The following is a 23712-nucleotide window of genomic DNA, read 5'->3' on the forward strand; positions in this document are numbered from 1 at the left end:
AATAACTATTCACCAAATATTGAATTGAACCAGAATGTAAGCACACAAATACAAATAATACGTCATTTTGACGCTGTACATATCTACGGCGAAAAATTCAGCTGGGTGGCTTCCATCACCTTAAAAAATCCACCTTGGATAGACTAATGGCCTCTGGTGACGATACAGCATGCTTGACTGAGCTTTGTATGTGTTAGTGCAGTCGGGTGGCGTCGTGTCACACATACTTGTTGTCGGTAAAAATCAAAAATTTTAGATATTAGCGTCAAGCACCCGACACGCACACATATAAAGTTCTTGTCAAACAATGCTGGACCGTCACCAGAGGCCATAATAATTAATAATAAATCCACCTTGCATGGACTTATTACTAGTAAATTAATAAATACGCTTTGGTCTCTTCGTTTCGCCAAGCATTGGTAAGGCGAATTGAATACTGAAAGTGGCGTCTTTCCTAAACAGTTACTATATTTTTCTCGAGGTATTTCCCTGCCTCTTATTTGTTTACTCATGGATTCTGACGACACAGTGAATTCGGAAGGACTAACCTGGTATTCTAAAATCTTTGAAGTATAAACACGCTTTGTTATGCAAAATTTTCGTCAAGTGAGCTGAGCAGGGAAGTAATGAATAAAAGCGGGCTTATTTTACCGGCAAAAACAGAAAAACTGCATTTGGAGGCAGTGTTGTAATTCGTGCTTTCACAATTTAACATGCAGAAATTTGTAATCTCTCTTTCTTTTGTTTATATATTTTTACCGATGTTTTAACTTATATATTTTTACTCAATGTTTTAGCAAATTCGGAAGAAGCAATGTTGTATTCTATCATTCTTGCGCAACACTAACTTCGATAACTCGTCGTCTGTCCATCTCAATGATGGTGTAGAAACTCACATTTTCCAGTTTTTGTTTAAAAACTACTCAAATAATGTTTCTTCCAATATGGCATCACTGATGAAAGTTATAAGAAATGCACGGTGTACAGAATTGGATAGGTGGCGCTTTGCGATAATCGCTAATTTCTCGGTATTTTGACAACTTGTAGACGTCATAACAGTCATAATTTCTAATAAACAAACACAGAATCAAAAGGAAGAGAAAGCACGAATTATAAAAATATCTCCAAATGCAGTTTTTTTGTGTGTTTATGCCGATGACGCTATGGTAAGAAAGTGTGTATATAATTTCTTGTATTTGGCAGTTTCCAATTCTTTATCAGTTTTTGGCGAAATTTGCAATTTTTACTGGTTTTCTATTCGTTGACTATTTCTAATATTTTTCCCTTTGCGAAGCAGATGTCAATTCGCCAGAATTTCTCTGCTTGATAATGTTTACTGGAAAGCAAGCCGACCAAACGACACATGAACAAGTTATTAATGATCGCAACACTGCCATTGTAAAATAAAAATATGCCGGTGACTTTGACGTCATACGTACCCTTTATTTCTACTTTTCAATGTGTCCTGTTGAAAATTAAGCGAATATTGCAAAACAAAATTAATTAAGCGTTTAAAAGTAATAAAATATATGCAATAAAAGTAGATCAGTAATATTAGATGCATTTTAAGAGAGTAAACTCTCTTGCTCCCCAAGCGCGGCAGTTTTATTCATCATCCATAACTGAAAAAATTACGTGCGATCGACATTTTTCATAAAATGTTTAGATCAGTTTCACGCGCTGTTCAACTCAGTATCGTTCCATAACTAAGTTTGCTAAAGTCTCTAGTACCAAATGTCTGAAAAAGAAATTAATATGTCACAAATAACTGCTGTCAAAGTCTGCACGACTCTTGAAAGACCCTGTATTACTCTTTGCCATTGAATGTGGGGAAAATCGGTCAATAGCCATGCGCACTTCCCATATAACGTTAATTTAAAAAAATAAAAAAATGCATATCTGATGAAGCCAACAATAAAAATACGCCGCAAGTAAAATATTTAAAAGCATGCGAGTCGATAAGAAAAGAATCAAACTTGGTAGTTGTAATTCTCCCCTTTTCATATACATATATCCGACATAAATACTATTGAGATCGTCCCACTTTTTATATGTTAAGACTAAACTTCCGTCTATCCGTCTGATATTATAAGATACAACTCCCATTGTTTACAATTTTGCTTGATCCAAAAATTAGCATCAAGCTTAAAAGAATTTAATTAAAATATGCGCGGGTATATAAAGTTCGATCAGGGCCGAATTTAGCACTTCATTATTTCTTAAATATCAGTTTTCATTTCTTTCTTTCAAATTGTTTAAATATCACCGGTCATACAATGCGCTCTATGTAAATTTGTATTTGTTCGTGTGTTTTGGTTGCAATTCGTTTCATTTAAAACATATGTATGTAGATAATTTAAAACGTCTCGATGAGAAGAACTGGCTGGCAAACTCAAACCGAAAACTCTCATTGCGCAAATTTGCAATTTTATCATTTTTGGCTCATAAACATTGTTCAAAGCAAGAGAAATTTAATATTTATTTCTCTTTACTACTCTCTTAATGAATGCTACCTAATGTGCCTTGAAACGGGCAGGAAATTAGTGGCTGACATGAAAAGGGGTGGTGCGCTTTACGTAAACTAATCATAGATCTCAGCGACGGCGTTGACTGCGGCGCCGATTTACTGAAGGAATAACTATTTTATATAAGAATAATAAAAGATATCATTTACGAATATTTTGTGTATATGCATAGATATGTATGTGTTTGCCTATACATATTCACCCATATACAGTTGCATATTGGCAGTAGAAGACAAGCGATAAGAATTGCTTGACATGCGCATTCGGAACCTTAAATGCTTTATTTAGTACGCAACTACGTCATCTTATTACGTTGCTGGCGTAAATTGAAATCACAGAAAACGTATGTACATATTTGTATGTATGTATATGAAATTATCTAAACCTATTCAAGTATATACCATACAATATTTTTTTATTGTCTAGAGGATTTTACTAAATCTTATTTATTTTAGTCGGATGGATAGTGCGACATTTCTTGGCCTATTTATTGAAAAAAAAAAAAACACTGATTATATGCATCATCATTTGTTAGTTGTTTGACCAAGCTCCTCCTCCAATATTTGGTGTGCGTCTTGATGTTTTCCCACAAGCAGTTTTTTGCCACCTACGAATGGCAAATGATTTTTATAAGAAATTTTTTCATGGCAGAAATAAACGCAGAGGTTTGCCATTGCCTGCCGAGCGTCGACGGCTATAAGAAAAAAAAACATTTTCTGCCATTTTGATGGTTCGTGACTACAGCGGGTCTCGAACCTAAGCACTTCCGAATGGTAGATACACATCAATCCATTTGTATATGGTGGCCGCTGTACTCGTTTAATTAAGTTTCAATGAATACATTTACATATATAATCATTCTAACTGTTGCAAGTCCGAAAAAAAGTTTGTGCAAATCGCTAATGAGTTATAAACTCCATTAACTCTAGTTGTTATAAGACCCTTTGGCTTTGCTTTCCTATCTTAAGGTGCGTTTATGTTGCAGCTGCGATAATTGCAGATAATATTTAAAAGGGGATCTCTCAGGCTATCTCAGTGTAGTCACAGTTTTCTTCTTTCAAATGTTTAAATATTTGTATGTATCTATCTATTTGGAACTAAAATATTATCATCTCTCCACTTCTAAATTTTATTTTTGTGGCATCAGTAATTCTCAATGCACCTACACTGCGCGTGTAATTTTGCACTCTCAAAAGCTAAGCAGCACCGTCTGCTTCTCATTTCTTGCTCACCAAGTGCGTTAAGAAGTGTATGTGAGAAAAGGGTTTGCGCAAGAAAAAAAGTATTTATGTAGTAAAAAAACGGATCATATAGCTAAAAACAAAAAGTATCCCCCGAAAAAGAGGAAGCCAATGAATGAAAAATTAGTAACGAGAGATTATGGAATGAGTCGAATGAATTGAATGAATTAAGAAGTGACCGAAGAACTTCTAGTTTTTATTCAATAGTGCTAAAGACTATAATCAGGTGAGAGTTCGTTTTGAGCGTTTTTCTCTTTATATCGCCAATGAAATTAGGAGGGTTAGGAATAACTGATTTATGGCATATCAAATAAAAATAAGAAGAAAATTAATAAAGCACCATATTTTGCAAATTATATTTTTATTTAATTATTTATTTATGTTTTGATTTTAATTATTATTTTTTTAATAAAAATGTACTTCATTCTATAGGAATATAAGAAATATACCATATCAATGCAAGTTTCAAATTTTGTGCAGGATTAATAAAAATTAAAAAAATTTCCAACATTTTAATTAGAATTAAAAAAAAGGAGTAAGGGATGCTAAACTCGGTCGGGAATGAACTTTAGATAGTCGCGCAAATATTAGTAAAATTTCAGTTGGACTGCCCGGTCATTTTTGAAATTAAACAAACTCATAGCCAAAGAGAGTTACAGCAGAGAGAGAGTAACATCAGAAGCTCGAGCGCAGCTTTGTGGTGCTCACACTCATCAACGTAAAGGTACGTCCGTATCAGCTGACACGATTAAACTAATGAGAGCCCTATGTAAATGAACTCCGTAGTATAGTAGATGGTTCCTTCATCGTTTCTTTCATTTCAGCGTTTACGTTGGTGAGTGTGAGCACCATTAGTCTTAGCACATAAATAGTGGCCGTGGTTCTTATCCGACCTCAACAATAATTACCATAAGTCGGATCTAAATGAGGTAAGAAGAAATAGGTCTAAGTTTGGGCGAGCTTTATTAGGTCTGTTGGAATATAATAACTTATTTCTCTGTATTACAACTCAACTACAAAACTACTTAACTATATACTTTTCAAATATTCTCTCTAAGCATTCCTTTTGTATATTGTCACTGAAAATATTACGTTTACACAATTAAATTTGCTTTAACGAGACGGTTGCGAGTGACAGATGTTTAAATTAAGTTACCTGACACGTATCTAGCTAGAGGTCCTGCATGAAAGGTGAACCTCTTCAAGAAGATCGTTCGTTTTCAGTTTCAATGACGCGTAAGTAACAGTAATCAAGTTAAATATTTTTGTTCCATCCCGGAAAGCCTTAAGGAGATTTACGTATCTATTCCTGATGACATACTCAGTATTATGCTCCTTTGTAGCCTGCCAGATGAAATGAAGAAGTTCGTTGTGGCTATTGAGAGTCGTGATGAATTGCCTAAAATTAAAAGTTTAAAAATGAAAATTTTTTAAGAAGAAGAACAACAGGGCTTTATTCCTTGGACACTCTATTTCGCTAATAAATGGTTATTTACCGATTTTGCCCATTTTCAATACCAATTTACCTTGGACAAAGTTTCATTGAAAGACACGAGTGCGGATCAATAAGTACCCGTGTTTGATGACAGAGTGTGTTCCTAAGGGAAGTTGGTGTTAGCAACGTGTGCTGCCATCTATCACACGACGGCAAAACAAATGTCAGACTAGTTGATGGGTTAGTTTGGATTTAGCAGCTATTCGAGTAAGTCGTGTTTCGTGATTTTCGCTAAGATGGAAAAATAGTAGAGTCGTTCGGTAATTTCCTTCTAGTTTTTGGATGGGAAAAAATGCAAGGAGATAAAAGCAAAGCTGGATGAGATTTATGGGGCCGCTTCGCCATCTATGATTACAGTAAGATATTGGTTGAACGAACTTACACGTGGGCGAACATCCTTTTTTGATGAGGAGCCGCCAAAACGCGCGGCAAACCTGGTTAGCGAGAAAATCATTCAAAAAGCCCACGACATGATTCTCGCTGATCGACGAATGGAAGTGCGTGAAGTCACTGAAGCCATAGGTGTGTCGACCGGAGCGGCAATTAAAATGTTACATGATAAGTTGGCGATAAAAAAAATTGTCAGCCCGATTGGTCCAGCGATTGCTCACGATGGACGACAAGCGCATGTGGCTATAAACTTCAAAGGTGTGTTTGGAGCTATTTAAGAGAGATCCGATGGAATTTTTGCATCGAGTTGTCACCGTTGTGAAACCTGGACTCATCACTATACACCAGAAACTAAACAACAATCAAAACAATGGATTTCTCAAGGTGAATCTTCACCAAAGAAGGCGAAGATAGTCCCATCGGGATGCGAACGGCGTTATCCTTATGGATTTTTTAGAAAATGGAAGCACGATCACCTGACAATATTTGGAATCCCACTTTTGGGCCACTTTCACAAAAAATTGAAGGGGACACGACCGCATTTGGTGAAAAAGAAGGTGCTGTTTCCCCACTATAACGCACCAGGACATTCATCCGGAGTTGTCGCCGCCAAACTGCATGAATTGCTGCCACACCCCCTGCATTCACCCGATCTGGCTCTGTGCGACTTTTTCTTGTTCCCTAATATGGAAAAATGGCTCGCGGGAAAAAATTTAGTTCAAACGAGGAGGTCATCGCCGAGACAGAGGCGTATTTTGGAGAGTTCGACAAATCTTATTTTTTAGAGTGGTTCAAAAATGGCCGGGTCGATGGGAGAAGTGTATCTTTCTTAGGGGACTAAGTTGAAAAATAAACATTTGGTAAAAAATGGTGTCTTCATTTCTAACACGGGTACTTATTGAACCCCCCTCTTATTAATTTTTGCTCGAGGTATCGTACGCATAGACGATCAGACATAACCATATCGACTCCTTTTGGATGTATATACATATACTTATACATACGTAGGTCTATATCAATCTAAACTATTTTATGAAGTTCCCACCGCTATAAACGCAGCTGACCATCATTATTATATTTTCATATGTGTCCAAAATTATGTAAAAAAATTTCAATCGACATAAAGTAGTTTTACTTTTTAATTTATTTTACAAGTTCGCCTGTTCAGCTGACGTATTTTTCCCCCTCTACGGCGCAATACACAAAAAAATGTCAGCCGGTATAAAATGAGTTGGTACAAATTTTTTTTCGACATGTTTCGTACCCTTCCACAATCACACCCCCCGCCAGCTGACGTTCACTTTCGTTATTCATGAAAGCTAAATCACAAGTGTAGTCAAGAATTTAACGGTATAAAAACACAGTGCAAAATCGACCCCTGGCTCCCGGACTATGTTGCATACAATCTTTATGGAACAAAATTATAATACTCTTGGGTACAAGTGCGCGAGTTTAAAAACATTATGGTTATTGGATATTGGATCATTACTGTATTAAGCAATGATGTAAGAAATATGCAATATACATACATATATGTAGATGTAGGGTAGAATTTGATCCTTTTTTATCATTATTATATTTTTGAATTTTGCTACTTTTACCTTTTACCCATTCAGCTTATGGTTATCCTTAAATGTTTTTTAGATGAAATTTTCCTTAAATTTTTATAAAATACAATCAAACGATTCTCGGTACTCATTCTCATATACATATGTATATATTTTGCAGAGTTTCGTACATCTTATGCAACTCGCCGAATTTTTGCTTTTCTTAATCAATGTTGTGTGCAGAAGCTCCTTTGTCTCCTTTGTATGTTTAGCTATATGATAATTGTCTTAAAAAACAATAACAACAGTTATTCTCCGGTGCTACTCATTCCAACTGCTTCACCTTCAAACTCAAATAGTACTCAAATCTTCGCTTTTATCGCTGCTCCAACAAAAACGCATCTCTATTTGGAAATTTCTACACACCAACAAAAATTAGGGGCAAACAATAATTTAATGCTAGCTCTCTTGAACTGTGATTCTTTATGTTTTAAAATTCAAACCTCAACCTCAAGCAACTTAGCGAGCGAGAATACTTACTCAAAATTTGCTTTTGAACTTGCGGAACTTATTTATTAAGAGCGAGTTTTTTACCGGTAGTGATGAAGTGTTGTTTCTTTTGGTGTAGAGTTAGAGCTAGTGTATGCATTTTTCCACCCGAATCACTAAATGAAAGCTGAATTTTGCTATTGAAATACGAAGTATACGAGAAATATGCTATTCATGATGAGGAATGAACATTTGAGACATCAGCTCTGTTATTAATTCCTTTCTCGCAACTCTCCCGTAATTTCGTTTTTGGAAGATTATCGTGACTAAAATGGAGGAAAATTTTCTGTACTAACGACACTCAAACCTCAAATTCGCCAAGAATAAAATAGCAATTTTCAAAAGGTACCACCATCTGTATTCTCTCTAGTGTAAGCTTTTAAATTTAAATCTAGGCCTACAATTTGTGCTAAAGAAAACGATTCAAGAAAGAAAGGGATGGGTTCACTTCTGATACAGATGTGCCTATCCTTGGCTACACTCACCGACGGGGTGTAATCATTCTCAGTTTGCTCTATGGAAGGCCAATAAGGTCCGCAAACCTCCTGAAGCTGTACAAGTGCAAAATAATCACCCTTTCGGCCAATTTATAATTTTTACAAACGACGTGAAGTAGGCAGCTACAGCAATACTACAAACAGATAAGCAATGAAGCGTGTAAAGGTAAAAATAAAGATTTCCATCACACAAAATATTTTTTTATTTAGTAAAACGAAATATTTAAAACAAAATTGGAAGATTAATTTTGCCCGGCGTTGCGCTTTCAAACCGCCACTCATGGCTTGAGCTCTATTGGTGGAGTTGCCGCCGCTTCTTTAGCTTATCTATCAGCCTCCTCACTTGCGTCAACGCGTTATCGCCCGGAATCCAATGCAGCTGAATGCTACTCTATGCACTCTAGGAATCACGAAGATTATACCATAAATAATAATAATGCCTTGAACGCCTGTACCGTTGAATACAATTTACTTCATCACAGAAAGCGTAGTTTTTATACTTATATGCCAAGTGCTTTGAATGTACCGGGATGACATGGATTTATGTACATATGTATGTATATTCGGCTCCTACAACATTCCTCGAAAAGTGTTCAATGATTTTCCATAAACATCAACGACCTATAGTCTAACCACTTCGACTACATCCAACAGTTTTAGTGAATATATGAATAAAATCAATCCGAAAATATACACACGCCGCAAATATTAAACAAACCAAAAAAAAAACAAAAATTGTACAACCTCCATGTAGGAAATAGACTGTTATACTAAGATTCCATACTGTAAAAAGATATGTATAAGTATGTGTATATGTATGGATGTATTTTTCACTCAAATTGGGTCCAATTGCGTGCGGTTACTCGCAAAACTTGGAAGGAGAGTACGTAAATTGGCATTTCTTTTTGTGGGGAAGCTGGAAATTCGTGCTGGGAAAATTTTAGCCAACAAGAACGAGCGAGCAGGCAAAACAGGTGGCATATGGTAGCATTTTTGCCAACCAAAACAATTTAAAAAATCGAGAACGTGGAATTCAGAAACAAGGTTGTTGCTATCACCATTAAGAGTCCATTTTCTCACCCGACAATGACGATGATGAAGAAATGAAATTTGAACAACAACTCAAAAGAAAAAACAATAGCTATAATGAGTATGATAGAAATTCAACTAACCTTCCGTTGGGCACTCGGCTCTGTCCTTTTTATCGTGCTTTTCGACGATTCTCGTTAAAGGTTATATTCATAAATTGATAAAAAATTAAATTTTAGGAATCTACCTTCGATTCGCGGATTTTAGATGGAGAGACCAGACGAAATGCAAAATCATCAGATCGTTATAGCCCACCTACAACCTCAAACAATCGTCAATATTGTTAAACATGAAACTCCCTCTGTGAATGCCCTGCCGTATGGAAGGACAGAATGTTAACCCTGGGTAGGCCGCTGTTCGAGAGTCTCGAACAACTGTCTGGCTTAGATGTCAACAACCTAATGAGGTTCTTAAACTGCACAGACTGGATATAGTCATGCCGTAAATAACTGGTAAACAAGTTGGTAACGAGGATGGGACAACAAAATGGTGCGGAAGCGCTAGTTGGATTCTGGAAGAATCACCACAAAAACCAACCAACCAACCAACCCTGAAGCTCAAAGTCGTTAGCTATAATAGAAATGTGTTAAATTCACGTCCAAAGTCAAGAAAGGCAGACTAGACCCATATGACCAACGGAGGGTTAAATGGAGCAAATGAACAAAAATGTGTCACCTTCTACGGAGTAAAAGTTCTGAGCTAAGTTCTGGAAGCCTTTTAAAAAATTTTTGCCAAAAACTATTTCATACCGAATTTACCACAATCTTTGTCTTGACACAAGACTACCAGAAACCGATTTTACTCTGTCACACTACACCTCTCATTATGTTACGAAAATGCAATTTCTTCATAAAAATCAAGGATGGTTTGCCCATATACAGCAACATTATGAGAGTAGCTTTGGCTGTTACGTCACGATGGTTTGGTCAGCAGAATTGTGCGCGCTCATTTCACATGTATTCTTACAAATCTTCCAATTAGTCGTTGTTCAGATGGCAACGCAGTAATATGAGCATTGGCTGCGTTAAGCTTTTCTTACATCACTACCGTCTTTGCCGACCTCTGTCGTAAACAAACCGCTGTCATAGCACCTTTTAGGTCAACAAACCAGCTGAATCCTTCAAATTCGTTGTGAGCCCAGTAACGGTTTGCTATTGCACACACCTTAGTATTTTGCATGCCGTGGCAAAAATCGTTTCCACCAGCATCTTGTAGAGCTTTCTGCCAATACTCCACTTCTGCAAGTAACAAAAATGCGTTTTTTTATTTGTTGTTTTTATTCTTATTTTATTCATATATTGGATTTCAGTCGTGTTGCTGACCATTTTAAGCAGAACATAAAACTTTTCCTTGTTTTCCATTTTTAAATACATATTGTGTTTTGTTCAACGGTTGCGGCAATCAGTTGTCATTGAAACTTACAAGTGTCTGTATTCTGTAATTTTGCGTTCGCGTTGCGTTGTGCAAGCATCGCTCTTTGAGAGAGAATACTTCAAAACTGTGAAGAATTTTGGTTGCTTGCTAATTCTTACTGGGTTTTTGAGCGAACAGAACTATTAACATACATATATATGTATGCGCATCGCTGATAAATCACATGTTGTTGTTCATACATACGAATATACATGTAAAGATTTGTGTACGTAAAGAATACGAATGCCCCACCCGATCGCCACACAAAGCCAAGTATTGATAAAACGTTTTTAATTTTTTGAAGCACATATGTACATATGTATGTATGAATTGAAATTTGACTTATTGCTCAGTGGATAGGCAAATCAGGTCTTAAAAGCAGTAAGAAACGAAGAAGCTTAAAAAAGTGCAGCGAAACATATGTACTATAGTTATATACATATGTATGTGCATGTGTGTATGAATGTAGGCGGTAAAGATGAAACATGATAACAAATAGTGTTTTCTTTTCTCGAAAAAAGTCCCCTCATTATAGCCAACATGCTGAAAATATTGTCAGACGCCCTGTGAGAATGTCTGCATGATGAATGTCATATGAGAGGATGGCAAACAAATTTAACACTTCCACTATTTGCATAATTAATATAATAAAATGAATATACATACATATATGTAAGCATATGTATGTATATGCATGCACATACATATATTAATAATAATGAAATAGAGCGATTTAGTTTAAAATTTCTTGTACCAATATACATAAGTCCTCGTACAACTAACTTTTTTGACGAACTTGTGTACACAGCTAAGAAAAAAAAAAACAGCAAAACAGCTGAACAACGCTCACCCCCCTCACTTTTTGTTGATAGAAAATGCCTCACATTCGCCTGCTCAGAGTACAAAAGTTTGAGAAAATAACACGCAACCCTTATGAATATGATGAGCAAAGATCAGGAAAATCTGACATCTCTGGGGCAGGGCGCAATAAATGCGGCCTTATTGCGGGGAAAGAAAGCACCATAAGCTTTGTCTAATCTTCGAGTGGTCAGCATTAAAAAAATGCATACCTTTGTAGTACATGCTGATGTGTGTATGTACATACTATGTTTTTTGCATATGATAAGCATAAACAATACATAGCGCAAGCAAAATGATAATGCCAAACAAATACAGCCTCAGTAATGAAGTCAATACCACTACATACACGCCTTAAATTAATAAAAGGCAAACGCCGGCGCTCTTTTCATCCACCAGAAAACTATCAAACAGCGCTACATTTCTACGCTTTGTATATTTCACAATAACAAAGTCCATCACCAAGCTATGGTGCTGGAAACGGCATTGGCTATGGAGAGAGCGCGACGGTGAGAAATGTGCTGCAGATGCGCACGAAAACAAAATTTCCAAATCTCGAATGAAAGCGAAATTAAATTTATCCATATGTATGTACATATGTAAGTGTACATGCAGCAATAAAAACAAACACCAACTTGCTATATAAATTTAAATAAAATTCATGTACATATGTATGTATGTATATTTGTAAGCACTTAGTAATAGAACGCAATCAGCGATAATTGTGTGGTGCTGCGCAAAGAGCAAGCGCAAAGAGACGACCAACGCGGTTGTTGAGTTATATCGCTCTCGGGCTCTCCGAATAGCTTGGCTGGCATATTAAAACAGAAATGTAATTGTGACACCACTAGAACGATGCAGCTTTCGACAATGGCTACGATACGACACGGCACACCGGCGGCGCTGACTCGTTGACATATTGCCTGGCTGTTTTCGCTGGTTGCTTCCGTTTCTAGTAAACGCAACGTTCTAGTTGAGACGAACCGCTCTAGCAATCTGGTTGGTAATTCTTTGCAGTACTGCTGTTACGAATTGTGCGTTCACAAGAACACCACCCGCACACCCGCCCATCTGTTCATTCACTTAGGAGCAGCAGCATATCCGTCATTGAAAACAAAGTAATACAGCAGTTTGTTGGAATAATCAAATACGACTTAAAGCACCGTGCAGAGGGAAGGAAAATCACTTTTGGAAAAACAATTTGTACGCAGTGAGTGTTGGTCCTATTCGAAAATTACTTGCTGTGCTGGGCATATTTCGGTTTTTGCAGCATATTAAAAGTTCTTTCGATGCATACGTGTGTATGTATGTATGTATGTATGTATGTAAGCATGTGCATATGTATGTACGTATGTATGTGCGTTTGCGTGTATATGCATGAATGTGTGTGCATGTTTTTGTTTAATTTATGAAAATGAAAAATAAAACTAAATTTATGTATTACAGAAGTGCAATCCCATTGTGCATACAAAAAAAAAAACAAGACAAAACGGCAGAGCAACAAAACAGCTATAACAACACAAACAAAACGATAACGAATCGTAAGAGTGATAGTATAGTGAAATAATAAAATCAGCCACAACGACGTCTACAACAGTGGCAACCACGGCGTTCACATCGGATACGCCGAATCAACAACAAATCTCACGACAACGTCGGCGGGCAGTCGTCCCGCTACCGCAATTCACCACCACAACTACCAGTCGTGTCGGACGACGCGTGCGCCTACCCGTGCACCTCGCGACGTCGGTAACGGCCACTATAAGAACGGGAACGTCATCCACGCTGGGTCCAAAAAAATTGCGAAGTTTGCGAAATTTGCGAAATTTATTGTCGCGCGGCAAAAGAAAACACCTCAGAGTGCGCACTGCTTCAAGTGGCCAAGCTCAGCACAACTACACTAATATCAATAGGAATAACATTCAAAGTTGTATTGAAAGCAATAGCAACAGCACAAGTGAAGACGGGATGAAAGTAAAGGAGCGCAATAAGGTGGTGGTGACAGATAAGAATGTAGATGAAATGGATGAAGTGGAGGAGGTGGACGATATGGAAGATATGGATGAAATCGAAGATGATGAACCGATGAACGGAACAGGCGCCAATACCTATAGGTCGGAAAATGTAAGTGGTTATTCCGCTCTGCTATATATCGTACTATACATACATATTTACATATATATACATGCATGTATATATGTATTATGCGCTGGAATAAGAGTTGGTGCATATGGCATAAGAATGTCTGATACCAAAACACTAAATTTTGAGAAAACCGGCTTTTCAGTTGCCAATTTACTCTTCCTTTCTAAACACAAAAGACTTCCAAAATAAAATTTAATTATTTTAATAAAGACAGTTTTATGATTATATGTACAAAGCTTGCAAGACGGATTAAAAATGATTGTATAATTTCTGTTGTATATACTGGATAAGCAGATTTCGAACCACTGTACGCTTTAAAAAGTTATAAAATTACTTGTAAGATTTGAAACTACTATTTGCTATTAGGAGAGAATCTTCATACCGCCTTCCGCTATAAAACGTGTATTTAAATACATATGTACATTTCAAATTTTAATATGACTCGAGACAACATTTACAGAGCTTCTGAACGAAAGATCTTTTTTAATTTCAGATCTTTTTTTATATTTTCAAAAAAAATGACTTGCAAGCGAGAAACTTTAAATGAGATGAACCTCGTTTTTTCTCACTTAACATTTTTCGCCGGCGGCTCAAAATGACCAGTAACCTAATTTCAGTAACTTAATTTCCGAAAATTCGCTCTCAAAGAGAAAAACATTCAAATAAGTGCATGAACGCAATACCAGTAACAATACCCAAGTTTTGCGAACAGCTGACTAAATTATTGGTGTGAAAAATCACAAAAATTAAAAAAAAAAAAAATCAGTTGAGCTACCTCGCGTAAAAAAAAACTAAGCAAATAAATGCAAAATAACAATAATTTCTTTCATTCCATCATTGTTGTCAGATGGAGAACATTTCAAATTAGTTAATAGCCAAAAGATACCTTCAATGCTTTCGATTGTATTCCAGAAACTGCAGCAACGGTGACTACATACCTCTATATCATTGGCCGAGCTCTATTTAATATATGACATCATACATTTTTTCTAAAACATATTTACTTACATTTTTGTTTGGGCTTAAAACTTTGACTCAGTTCGTAAATTTTAATTCACGTTTTGATTTGTACTTTCCGATCATTTGTTTTTCTCACTTGCAAATTCTTACAAGTATAAATTTATTCAGTAAAAACTTGCACAACTTCCCCTCAAAATGGCAATGCTTCATTTTGCTCTCGCGCTTTCCCTACTTTGCAAGTTTTTTGGATACATGAACACCAAAGCTTGATGGTTACAAAGTATTTACTTCATGAACAAACCCCTTTTTTCTGTTATAGTTTTACTACTTTTTGTTATCTTACTGATTTGGAATCTCAAACAGATATTTATTTAGAGACGCAGAATGCGTAGTAAACTTTTTTTATGAACTATTTTTTAATCTTACTTAATATTTGTTTAAATTTCTTCATTAATACATGATCATTATTATTTATAGGATGCATCAAAATTCTTATAATTAAAACAAAGGAGTGCTAGTAGCTATAGCTTACGACTCTAGCTTATGTGCAGTGGTTGTCACGTAGAATTGGAGTGCAATTGCATACATGTTTTTGAAGAAGATTATATATTATCTCAGGCGGCCGCCGTAGCCGAATGGGTTGGTGCGTGACTACCATTCGGAATTCACAGAGCGAACGTTGGTTCGAATCTCGGTGAAAAACACCAAAATTAAGAAAAACATTTTTCTAATAGCGGTCGCCCCTCGGCAGGCAATGGCAAACCTCCGAGTGTATTTCTGCCATGAAAAAAGCTCCTCATAAAAATATCAGCCGATCGTAGTCGGCTTGAAACTGTAGGTCGCTCCATTTGTGGAACAACATCAAGGCGCACACCACAAATACGAGGAGGAGCTCGGCCAAACACCCAGAAAGGGTTTACGCGTCAATTATATATATGTATATATATATATATATTTATATATTATCTCAACATCTTACAAAATAAAGTCCCGTAATATATGTACATATGTATGTACATTATGCAAGGAATGCTCCGATTTGCACAGGGCTTTACGTTATGTATTTTGAAGTTCGTTCATGACATGAACTGCATAAACTTACAAAACAGGCGTTTGTAGAAGCCAAAATGTGTTAAAAATTCATAAGATTAATTTCCAAATAACCTATAAATATTTACTATTACTCTGCATTAATTATTAAAAAAATGCTGTTTGTGTGTATGTTCGCTGTATGTCAAACTCCACTCTGCGGGATAAGCGGGAATTAGCAGACAAAGCAAACATGCAAAGTGATGCTCTCTGAATTCTATATCTTTTGATTTGTTTTAAAGGCGAAGCCACACAAGGGGACTTCGGTATAGCAACTGATTTGTTTTTTTCTCGTGATTTGGTGGCTTGAGAGTCAAAGTGCCATGCTTCTTTGTTGTTGCCTGTTGTGTTGCTCACTTCTCTTTTGTATATACATAACTTGCTTTAACGGCTAAGCAGCTCATGCCGGGTGTTTTTGAAATACGTTGCTTTTTGTGAGATAGAGAGCCTCAAATCCTTAAACTGTTTATGACCTTGGCGTAGTTGTGGGCCGTGGAAAACAAAATGTACCACGCACGTATTTTATTTTTATATGCGTTTACGGAATGCATGAACTAAAAGACGAAGATTCACCGCTTTAAGTAAACAATTTTTTAATGAGTTGTAGGATCTCAGTACTGTTGAAATCAGGGATCTTCTAAAAATTTTCTGAAAAGTTCACGTTCAGGTTTTAGCGAAATCAAGACATGTTCCTCAAGCGGTAGCGGCTATGAGGCTGACTGTGTCCGATAGTGGACATCCGCTAAAACCTAATCTAACCTAATGGACATTTCGATGTGTTTTTAACATATAAACGCTGGGAGGTCTTTCACTAAATTTATAGCAAATTTTAAAAGTCCTAACAATGAATTTTTTGTGTAGTTTTGGCACAAACAAAAAATTTGTATTTTCCAAAATTTTCTTTTTCGTTAAAATGAATGTAAAGGGTCTCTCAAAATATGCGCCTAGGTGTTGTTTTAAAATAAAACATGTAAAAATTTAGTTATTTTCAAATTTTACTCGAAATACGGTTCTTAACAAGTGTATGTAGGTTAAAAATTACAACACTTGATCACGTCCACAGATAAAATCTGCTTGATGAAATCCATTCGATTCATGAATGTATAATTGTTGAGTACGTCGAAATATTGATGTTGAAGGTGTTCAGCAACACTTTGTGTCACAGCAGCAATATTCTTAATGTCCTGTTATTGGTCTGCTAGTCATTTTTCTATTCTCGACAGAATTAGAGCCCTTTATATGTACATATATATGTATTGGTATGGATATTGTTATTTCATTTTAAAATATTTATTATCCATATTCTTAATGTCTTCGTGGACTACTAAATCTCACTAAATTTATTTAAGATTGGACGAAAATAAGAACGAGAATTCTATGTAACTTTTGACATATTTTTGGTTGTGTGAATGTGTTCACATATACATATTATACATATGTATGTACTTATAATTATATAAGTATTTAGTTAAAAACTATGAAATCATTGAGGTAACACACCATTCGCGCTTTATGCCCCAATGCATTGAAATTCATATTTAAATCTTAAATATTTCATTAAAAACAGCAAACAAATTTATAAATTTGTGTTCCCACATTCAGTTTTGCTGCTTCATTGCAAAATATAGAAATCAACGAGGCGTGTCAGCCAAAAAATGTTACATATACATGCATACATACACAGAAATGTAACATTTGACAATAGGTCTGTTCATGAAGCAAATAGTTTGTAAAAATTCGTATAAATTATCACGTTTTGAGGTTCATTTACCCAAAAAACTTGCAAAGTAGGGGAAAGTGAGAGAGCAAAATGAATTTCGTTTTGAGGGGAAGCTGCAAGTTTTTACTGGATAAATTTTTATGTGTAAGAATTTGCAAGTGAGAAAAACAACTGATCGCAAAGTATTCCGAATTGCAATTGCTAATGGAGTGTTCTGCATCTGACAGCGATGATGAAATGCAACAAATTATTATGGGCAAAATGAAATCGTGTGATTTCGATGTTCGTTATTTTGAATTTTATTTGCTTTATTTTTTGTTTGAATTTAATACAAGGTAGCTCAAGAGAAAACATTTTCAGTTTTTATGATTTTTCGCATCAACAATTTAATCAGATATTCATCAGTCTTGAAAATTGTTACTGGTTTTGCGTTCATGTCCTTTTTTGGTATTTTTCTCTTTGAGAGAGAATTCTCGGAAATAAAGAAAATGGCAACTTACTGCATAGTTTTTGCGTGAACATACCGTTTGCCTGCCAGAGGCGACCGACTTCCGAATGGTAGTCACGCTCAAACCCATTCGGTGAGTGATAGTGGACGTAAATAATTTCATCTATGCACCGAAGTTTCGTGAAATGGTTAGTTTAAAACTACATATGTAGCTACGTTCGTTGCAGAGGTGTTTATGCCACTAACATTTTACTCTATATACATACTTACATGCATACATATATACTCATACATAGATATATTGTATTTTTTTTCGACTTCTTGAAACACTGCACTTGAGTGACTAATTCTTCATCCATATTTCTCTTCTCTGCCTTACAGCGCCCCACACCAGCCACATCGCATCCTGCCCATGAAAAGATGTTGTACGACACGCGTATTCGTCGGAAAAATGTACTGGCGCTTAACGAGAAGGTAGCAGCAATTCGCGAGTATGAGAAATCACCGGTCTATAAGCGAGTTGGGCGAATTTTTCACTGCAGTCCCGATCAGATAAAGCGTATAGTGCAGCAGAAGGAGAGCATACTCGAAGCTTGGAAACAACGCACGCGCCGCTGCCACGACGCGAAAACCCTCGAGATGAAAGTAGTGCGCGTTTCGATGCTGGGTAAGGCTGTCTTTGATTGGCTGCGTCGAATGATTTACTACCAAGATATACAAATAACCGATGGACTCATACAGAAGACAGCATTGCAATTCAAAAGCGCAATGGGTTTACAGAACTTCTTTCCACATCAGGATTGGTGTGATAAATTCCGACAAACGTATAAAATCCACACAACAGATAGCAAATTACTGAAAATTGGCTACACGCAAGGCTATTCCGTGCAAATTAAAGATGTCATGAAGGACGTGCTTAACGAGTGTACACCGGATGTGACCAAGGATCCGTTGGTCGATGACGATAATGATGTTGAAGAAATTAGGGAAGAATGTGAAAACACAGAAAATGCGAATGCGCAAGAAGGCGATGGCGATAGGGAAGTGTCGGCGAAACGTAGACGTTTAAAATCGAGCGCACCTATAAATACCACTAAAAGCAGTGCTGCTGGCTGTGCATCGAATGCTGCGAGCGGTACCTTAAATGCAGCTGGCAAAGCGATCGTTAATCGCATAAATGTCTCTAAATTCAATTTAAATACGCCGAAAAGCAACGCAACCCACAATAATGAAAATAAGAGTGCTGCACAACCGGCGTTGCAAAAGGTGGCACCACAACAGCTGCCACCATTACGCCAACTGGTCGCTTTGCCGCTGCAGGGCAACGTGGCAGGTATGCCACAGAAGGTACTTGTTGCTACGCCAATTACGCCTGCTGGTCAGGTTCCAGGCACGAAACCCATGACAATGACAATCATTCCACTAGCAACTATAGCGCAGTCTCAATGTATGCAACCGGCAACGGTAGCAACTTCAGCAGCAGCTATAACTACCACTGCACCCACGCTGACCGCCGCACTAGCAACAAGCACAGCAACTGCAATCACACCCGCTTCAGACGCTGAAAAGTCGACTGTGCCAACACCTTTGTTAGATATCAAAAAGGAAATCAAACAGGAGCCAGTTGAAATTAAGCAAGAGTATATTTCGGATGCTGAAGGAGATGAGGAGGAAGAGGTAGGAAAAAAGCAGCAACAAAATGCAACTAATACGCAGTCAACTGTCAGCACGCAAGACAATCAAAAGGGGAATACTCATGATTTTAACATTGACGGTGATGCAACATCGTCCGGCAGTGGAACGGATGCGGAAGATCGTGTTGTTGTAGAGCCAGGATGTGCTGATGATGAAAATATAGCTTTAGCAAATTTGCGACGACTCATACAGAGTCAGGGTAAAATTGTTCCAACCGCAACGTCAGCATCGGCGATCATGCGTCCTACGAAAACTACATCATCTGTACCTCCATTGTCACCAAAACCCAATTTATCACTAGGAGCTTTAACGCCACTCACCGCTTTCACAGCCGATCGTCAAAATTTACCAACATCAACGACTGCCATTACTTGCATACCTGCCGCAAACATTTCTGCCATGACCAGGTCATTGAGTTTTACACCTCCATTACCGCCTCTAACAAAAGCACCAGATGCCGTTATAAATCGACTGGCGCATAAGCGAAAACAAGCCACAAATAATATGCCACTGCTGCCGCCCATCAAAAGTTGTTACGAGGCGCGTAAATACCTAAAGCTATTGGAAGATTTTGCGCTGGTCAAAGAAAATTTTAGACTAATCGGTTTGATAACACGCGCCGACGAAGTATTGCGGGAGCTGGACGGTGACGATGATGTGGATGTGGATTGAGGGATTTCACACTTTGGAAGCATGTAATATATGCATTAACAAATACATATACAATTAATATACATACATACATCTATAAGTATATATGGGTATAGCCTTTTCTATGAATACCAAAGCCGGTAATTGTTGCCATAGTTTGTAAGTGCGGTGAAGAAAATGTATGTATACATTCATGTATGAGATATGTGAATAATTCTCTATATCGAAGTTTACTACATATTTATATACGTAAACATGTAGAAAAGAGCTAGAATTGTAGTTACATACGTAAGTACTAATACGGATTTGTTTTTATTTTAATTTATCTTTATGAAATATTTACTTTTTGGTTTTTTGTAAGAACTGAAGATTTTTATTTTTTCACACTTGACATCTAACTGTATGGTAATATATAATATTAAAAATTTCTTGTACATACGTAATTGTGTGTATGTACATATATGGATGCTAACAATCCACGGCTTATCATTAAAAAACTGAATAAACCACATACATACATAAATGTACATATGTTAGAAAGTAAATTTATTTTGCAAAGCTGTAATTTATTTATGAGTGGTTGAGCTTCGTTGGCTGGGTCATGTCGTACGAATGGATACAAACGCGTCGGGTCTGAAAGTAATCGGTGCGGTACCAGCTGGTGGCAGCAGAGGAAGAGGAAGGCCTCCTATGCGTTGAAAAGATCGGGTGTAGAACGATTTGCCTTCACTTGGTGTGCCCAACTGACGCCGGTAGGCACGAGAAAGAAATGACTGGCGCACTTGGTTAAACTCGGCAAAACTCGCGTAAGCGGTTATTGCGCCAATCTCGATGAAAAAGAAGCTGAATGACGGCGAAAAATTAAAATTTTGAAACGAGTTTTGAAGTCTTGTGTCATGAAGCAAACAGTTTGTAACAATTGTTATGAATTATCACGTTTTGGTGTTCATGTACCCAAAAAACTTGCAAAGTAGGGGAAAGTGAGAGAGCAAAATGAAATTTCGTTTTGTGGGGAAGTAGCAAGTTTTTACTGAATAAATTTTTACTTGTACGAATTTGCAAGTGAGGAAAACAGCTGACCGCAAAGTAAAAATAAACACGAATTAAAATTTGTGAATTGCAATTGCTAATGGAATGTTGTGCATCTGAAAGCGATGATGAAATGCAACAAATTACTGTGGGCAAAATGAAATCGTGTGATTTCGGTGCTCATTATTTTGTATTTTATTTTTGACTAGCTTTAACCCGCGGCCCCGCTCGCGTAGGAGTAGTTTTGAGGGATTTAGGATATATATATAAAAGAATTACAAACAATAATTTCATAGAAAATAATTTTTTATTAATAACCATAATATTCCAATACCCGGCATCCGTTGCTATGCCTCGTTGAATAAAATCAAAACAACCAATCAGAAAAATATCAAGCAAAATTATTTTTATTAATTTTCTATCTCAAACCGTTTTTGAACTTTGCATTTGGGTCATAGTTGAACAGCTTATGCGGATTATGAAGTATAGAGTGTGCTATAAATAGTGGGAAATAGGAAAAACTAAGATTTTTTAGATTAAATTTAAGCAAATATTCGATTATTAGTGACGAATGAGAGTGGTGGCGCGGCCTGGGGGCTGTGGGAAGGGAGTTCCATCATAAAAACATGCCTATAATCTTCAGTGGGTGAAAATATGAATGTATGTATAAACATTTTTACGTCATTTGGTGTTGTCGTTTCGTAGTGATGCGCGGATAACGTACAGACATTCACCTTTATAGTATAGATTTATTTATTTTTTCTATTAATTTAATACAAGGTAGCTCAGGTGGAAAAATGTTTAATTTTTATGATTTTTCCTACCAACAATTTAATCAGCTGTTCGTCAGTCTTGAAAATTGTTACTGGATTTGCGTACATGTCCTTTTTTGATATTTTCCCCTTTGAGAGAGAATTCTCGGAAATAAAGTAAATGGCAACTTACTGCATAATTTTTGCGTGAACAGACCTTTTGCCTGCCGAGAGGCGACCACACTCCCGAATGGTAGTCACGCACCAACCCATTCGGTGAGTAATAGTGGAAGTATAAATAATTTACACTAAAAACTTGAGTAGTGAATGAAAGTATTTTTTCACTAAAAATATTGTGCCGTAATGACAATGAAAATTTCTTTTTAACTTCTATTTTATTTTTATTTAGTTAATTTAATTGAAAAATATATTGAATATTGGCATGACTTGTTATGTCAAGAAAACGACATTTACCCGGGCGCAGCTTTGAATGAGGATATTACAAGAACGCAGAAAAGTCAAGGTGAATCTAACAGGATGTTGCAGCAGAAGAAAAAAGACAGAGCTTGACTCTGAATATAGAAGGCTAACTAAATTGATTAAAAAGCAAGTCGTAAAAGACAAACAAGATTTCTATGATGAACTAGGAAGGAACGCGCAAAATGCAGCTGACAGAGGTAATACAAGAGACGTCTACAAAGCAATCCGTAAACTGAGTGGCTACAAGGGAACATACGAGTCGCCACTATATGACGAAAATGGCACAATAGAAACATGTAAAGAAAAACAGCTCGCCATCTGGAAAACGTATTTCCAAAAAACTCTCAACTCTGTGTACGATGAAAGCTCAGAAAGTTTCGAAATAAGAACTCGGCGTCACCCTAACAGAAATATAAGCGTGCAACCGCCAGATTTAGGAGAGATAACAACAGCAATCAAAATGATGAAAGACGGCAAAGCTACTGGAAATGACGGTATCCCTGCTGAACTCTTCAAAGTCGATACTGAGGCTATGGCATCCCTGTTGCTGCCACTATTCCAGCAAATCTGGAGAGAAGAAGTGATGCCTAGTGATTGGAAAGAATCTATCATTATTAAGCTACCCAAGAAAGGCGATCGGAAAAAATGTGAGAATTGGCGAGGAATATCTATTCTACCAGCAATCACAAAAATTTTTACTCAAATCATCCTAGAACGAATATCAGCCCCGCTGGATAAACTTATCAGACCAAATCAAGCCGGTTTTAGACCTGGACGCTCGTGTATCGACAATATACATACTCTTAGAATCTTGATAGAACAATCTGCTGAGTACAACTCACCACTCTACCTGGCATTTATCGATTTTGCAAAGGCGTTCGACTCCCTAAAGCGGGATATAATCTGGTCTGCTCTATCTGCGAGAGGTGTCCCAGATAAAATAATTAACATCATAAAATGCATGTATGACGGCTCATGCTGCCGAGTGTTGCACGAAAAACAACTAAGCGAGTCCTTCCCTACTGTATCAGGCGTGAAGCAAGGCTGCGCACTCTCTCCCTTACTCTTCATAACAGCACTGGACATAGCTTTCGAAACTTATAACCGATGTGGTATAAACTGGAAAATGACTCAAAAAC

General features: G+C 36.8%; 2 protein-coding genes across 4 annotated transcripts in view; one reads left to right on the forward strand and one right to left on the reverse strand.

The window, feature by feature from the left end:
• Positions 1 to 23712, reverse strand: part of LOC128862241 (uncharacterized) — a 47453-nt gene that overhangs the window by 1013 nt on the left and 22728 nt on the right. Inside the window, exons 3-4 of one of the 2 annotated variants that reach the window (XR_008454438.1) lie at positions 4923 to 5165; positions 4787 to 4845 (exon numbers count right to left, since the gene is read on the reverse strand). The gene's annotated coding sequence lies outside the window, so the exon portion shown is untranslated. Of the gene's footprint in view, positions 1 to 4786; positions 4846 to 4922; positions 5166 to 23712 lie in introns of those variants that run through there. The other variant, XR_008454437.1, reaches the window with a different exon arrangement.
• LOC128862240 (uncharacterized) lies at positions 1077 to 20834 on the forward strand. 2 transcript variants are annotated; one of them, XM_054100761.1, is made up of 3 exons: positions 1077 to 1166; positions 13051 to 13728; positions 18348 to 20834. In XM_054100761.1, the coding sequence occupies exons 2-3, from the start codon at positions 13573 to 13575 to the stop codon at positions 20331 to 20333; spliced, it is 2142 nt and encodes a 713-aa protein (XP_053956736.1). In that variant the 5' UTR covers positions 1077 to 1166; positions 13051 to 13572; the 3' UTR covers positions 20334 to 20834. The 2 variants fall into 2 exon arrangements, with proteins under 2 accessions (XP_053956736.1, XP_053956735.1); XM_054100760.1 differs by lacking the exon at positions 1077 to 1166 and adding an exon at positions 12323 to 12814.

The sequence above is a fragment of the Anastrepha ludens genome, chromosome 4 (genome assembly GCF_028408465.1).
Source record: "Anastrepha ludens isolate Willacy chromosome 4, idAnaLude1.1, whole genome shotgun sequence".
In the NCBI taxonomy this organism is placed as follows: Eukaryota; Metazoa; Arthropoda; class Insecta; order Diptera; family Tephritidae; genus Anastrepha; species Anastrepha ludens.

Excerpts from the sequence above, each read along its gene's own strand:
- LOC128862240 (XM_054100761.1), top strand. The coding sequence starts at position 13,573 with ATGAAAGTAAAGGAGCGCAATAAGGTGGTGGTGACAGATAAGAATGTA. Across the intron at positions 13,729-18,347 it reads ATACCTATAGGTCGGAAAAT|CGCCCCACACCAGCCACATC; the intron begins GTAAGTGGTTAT and ends TCTGCCTTACAG.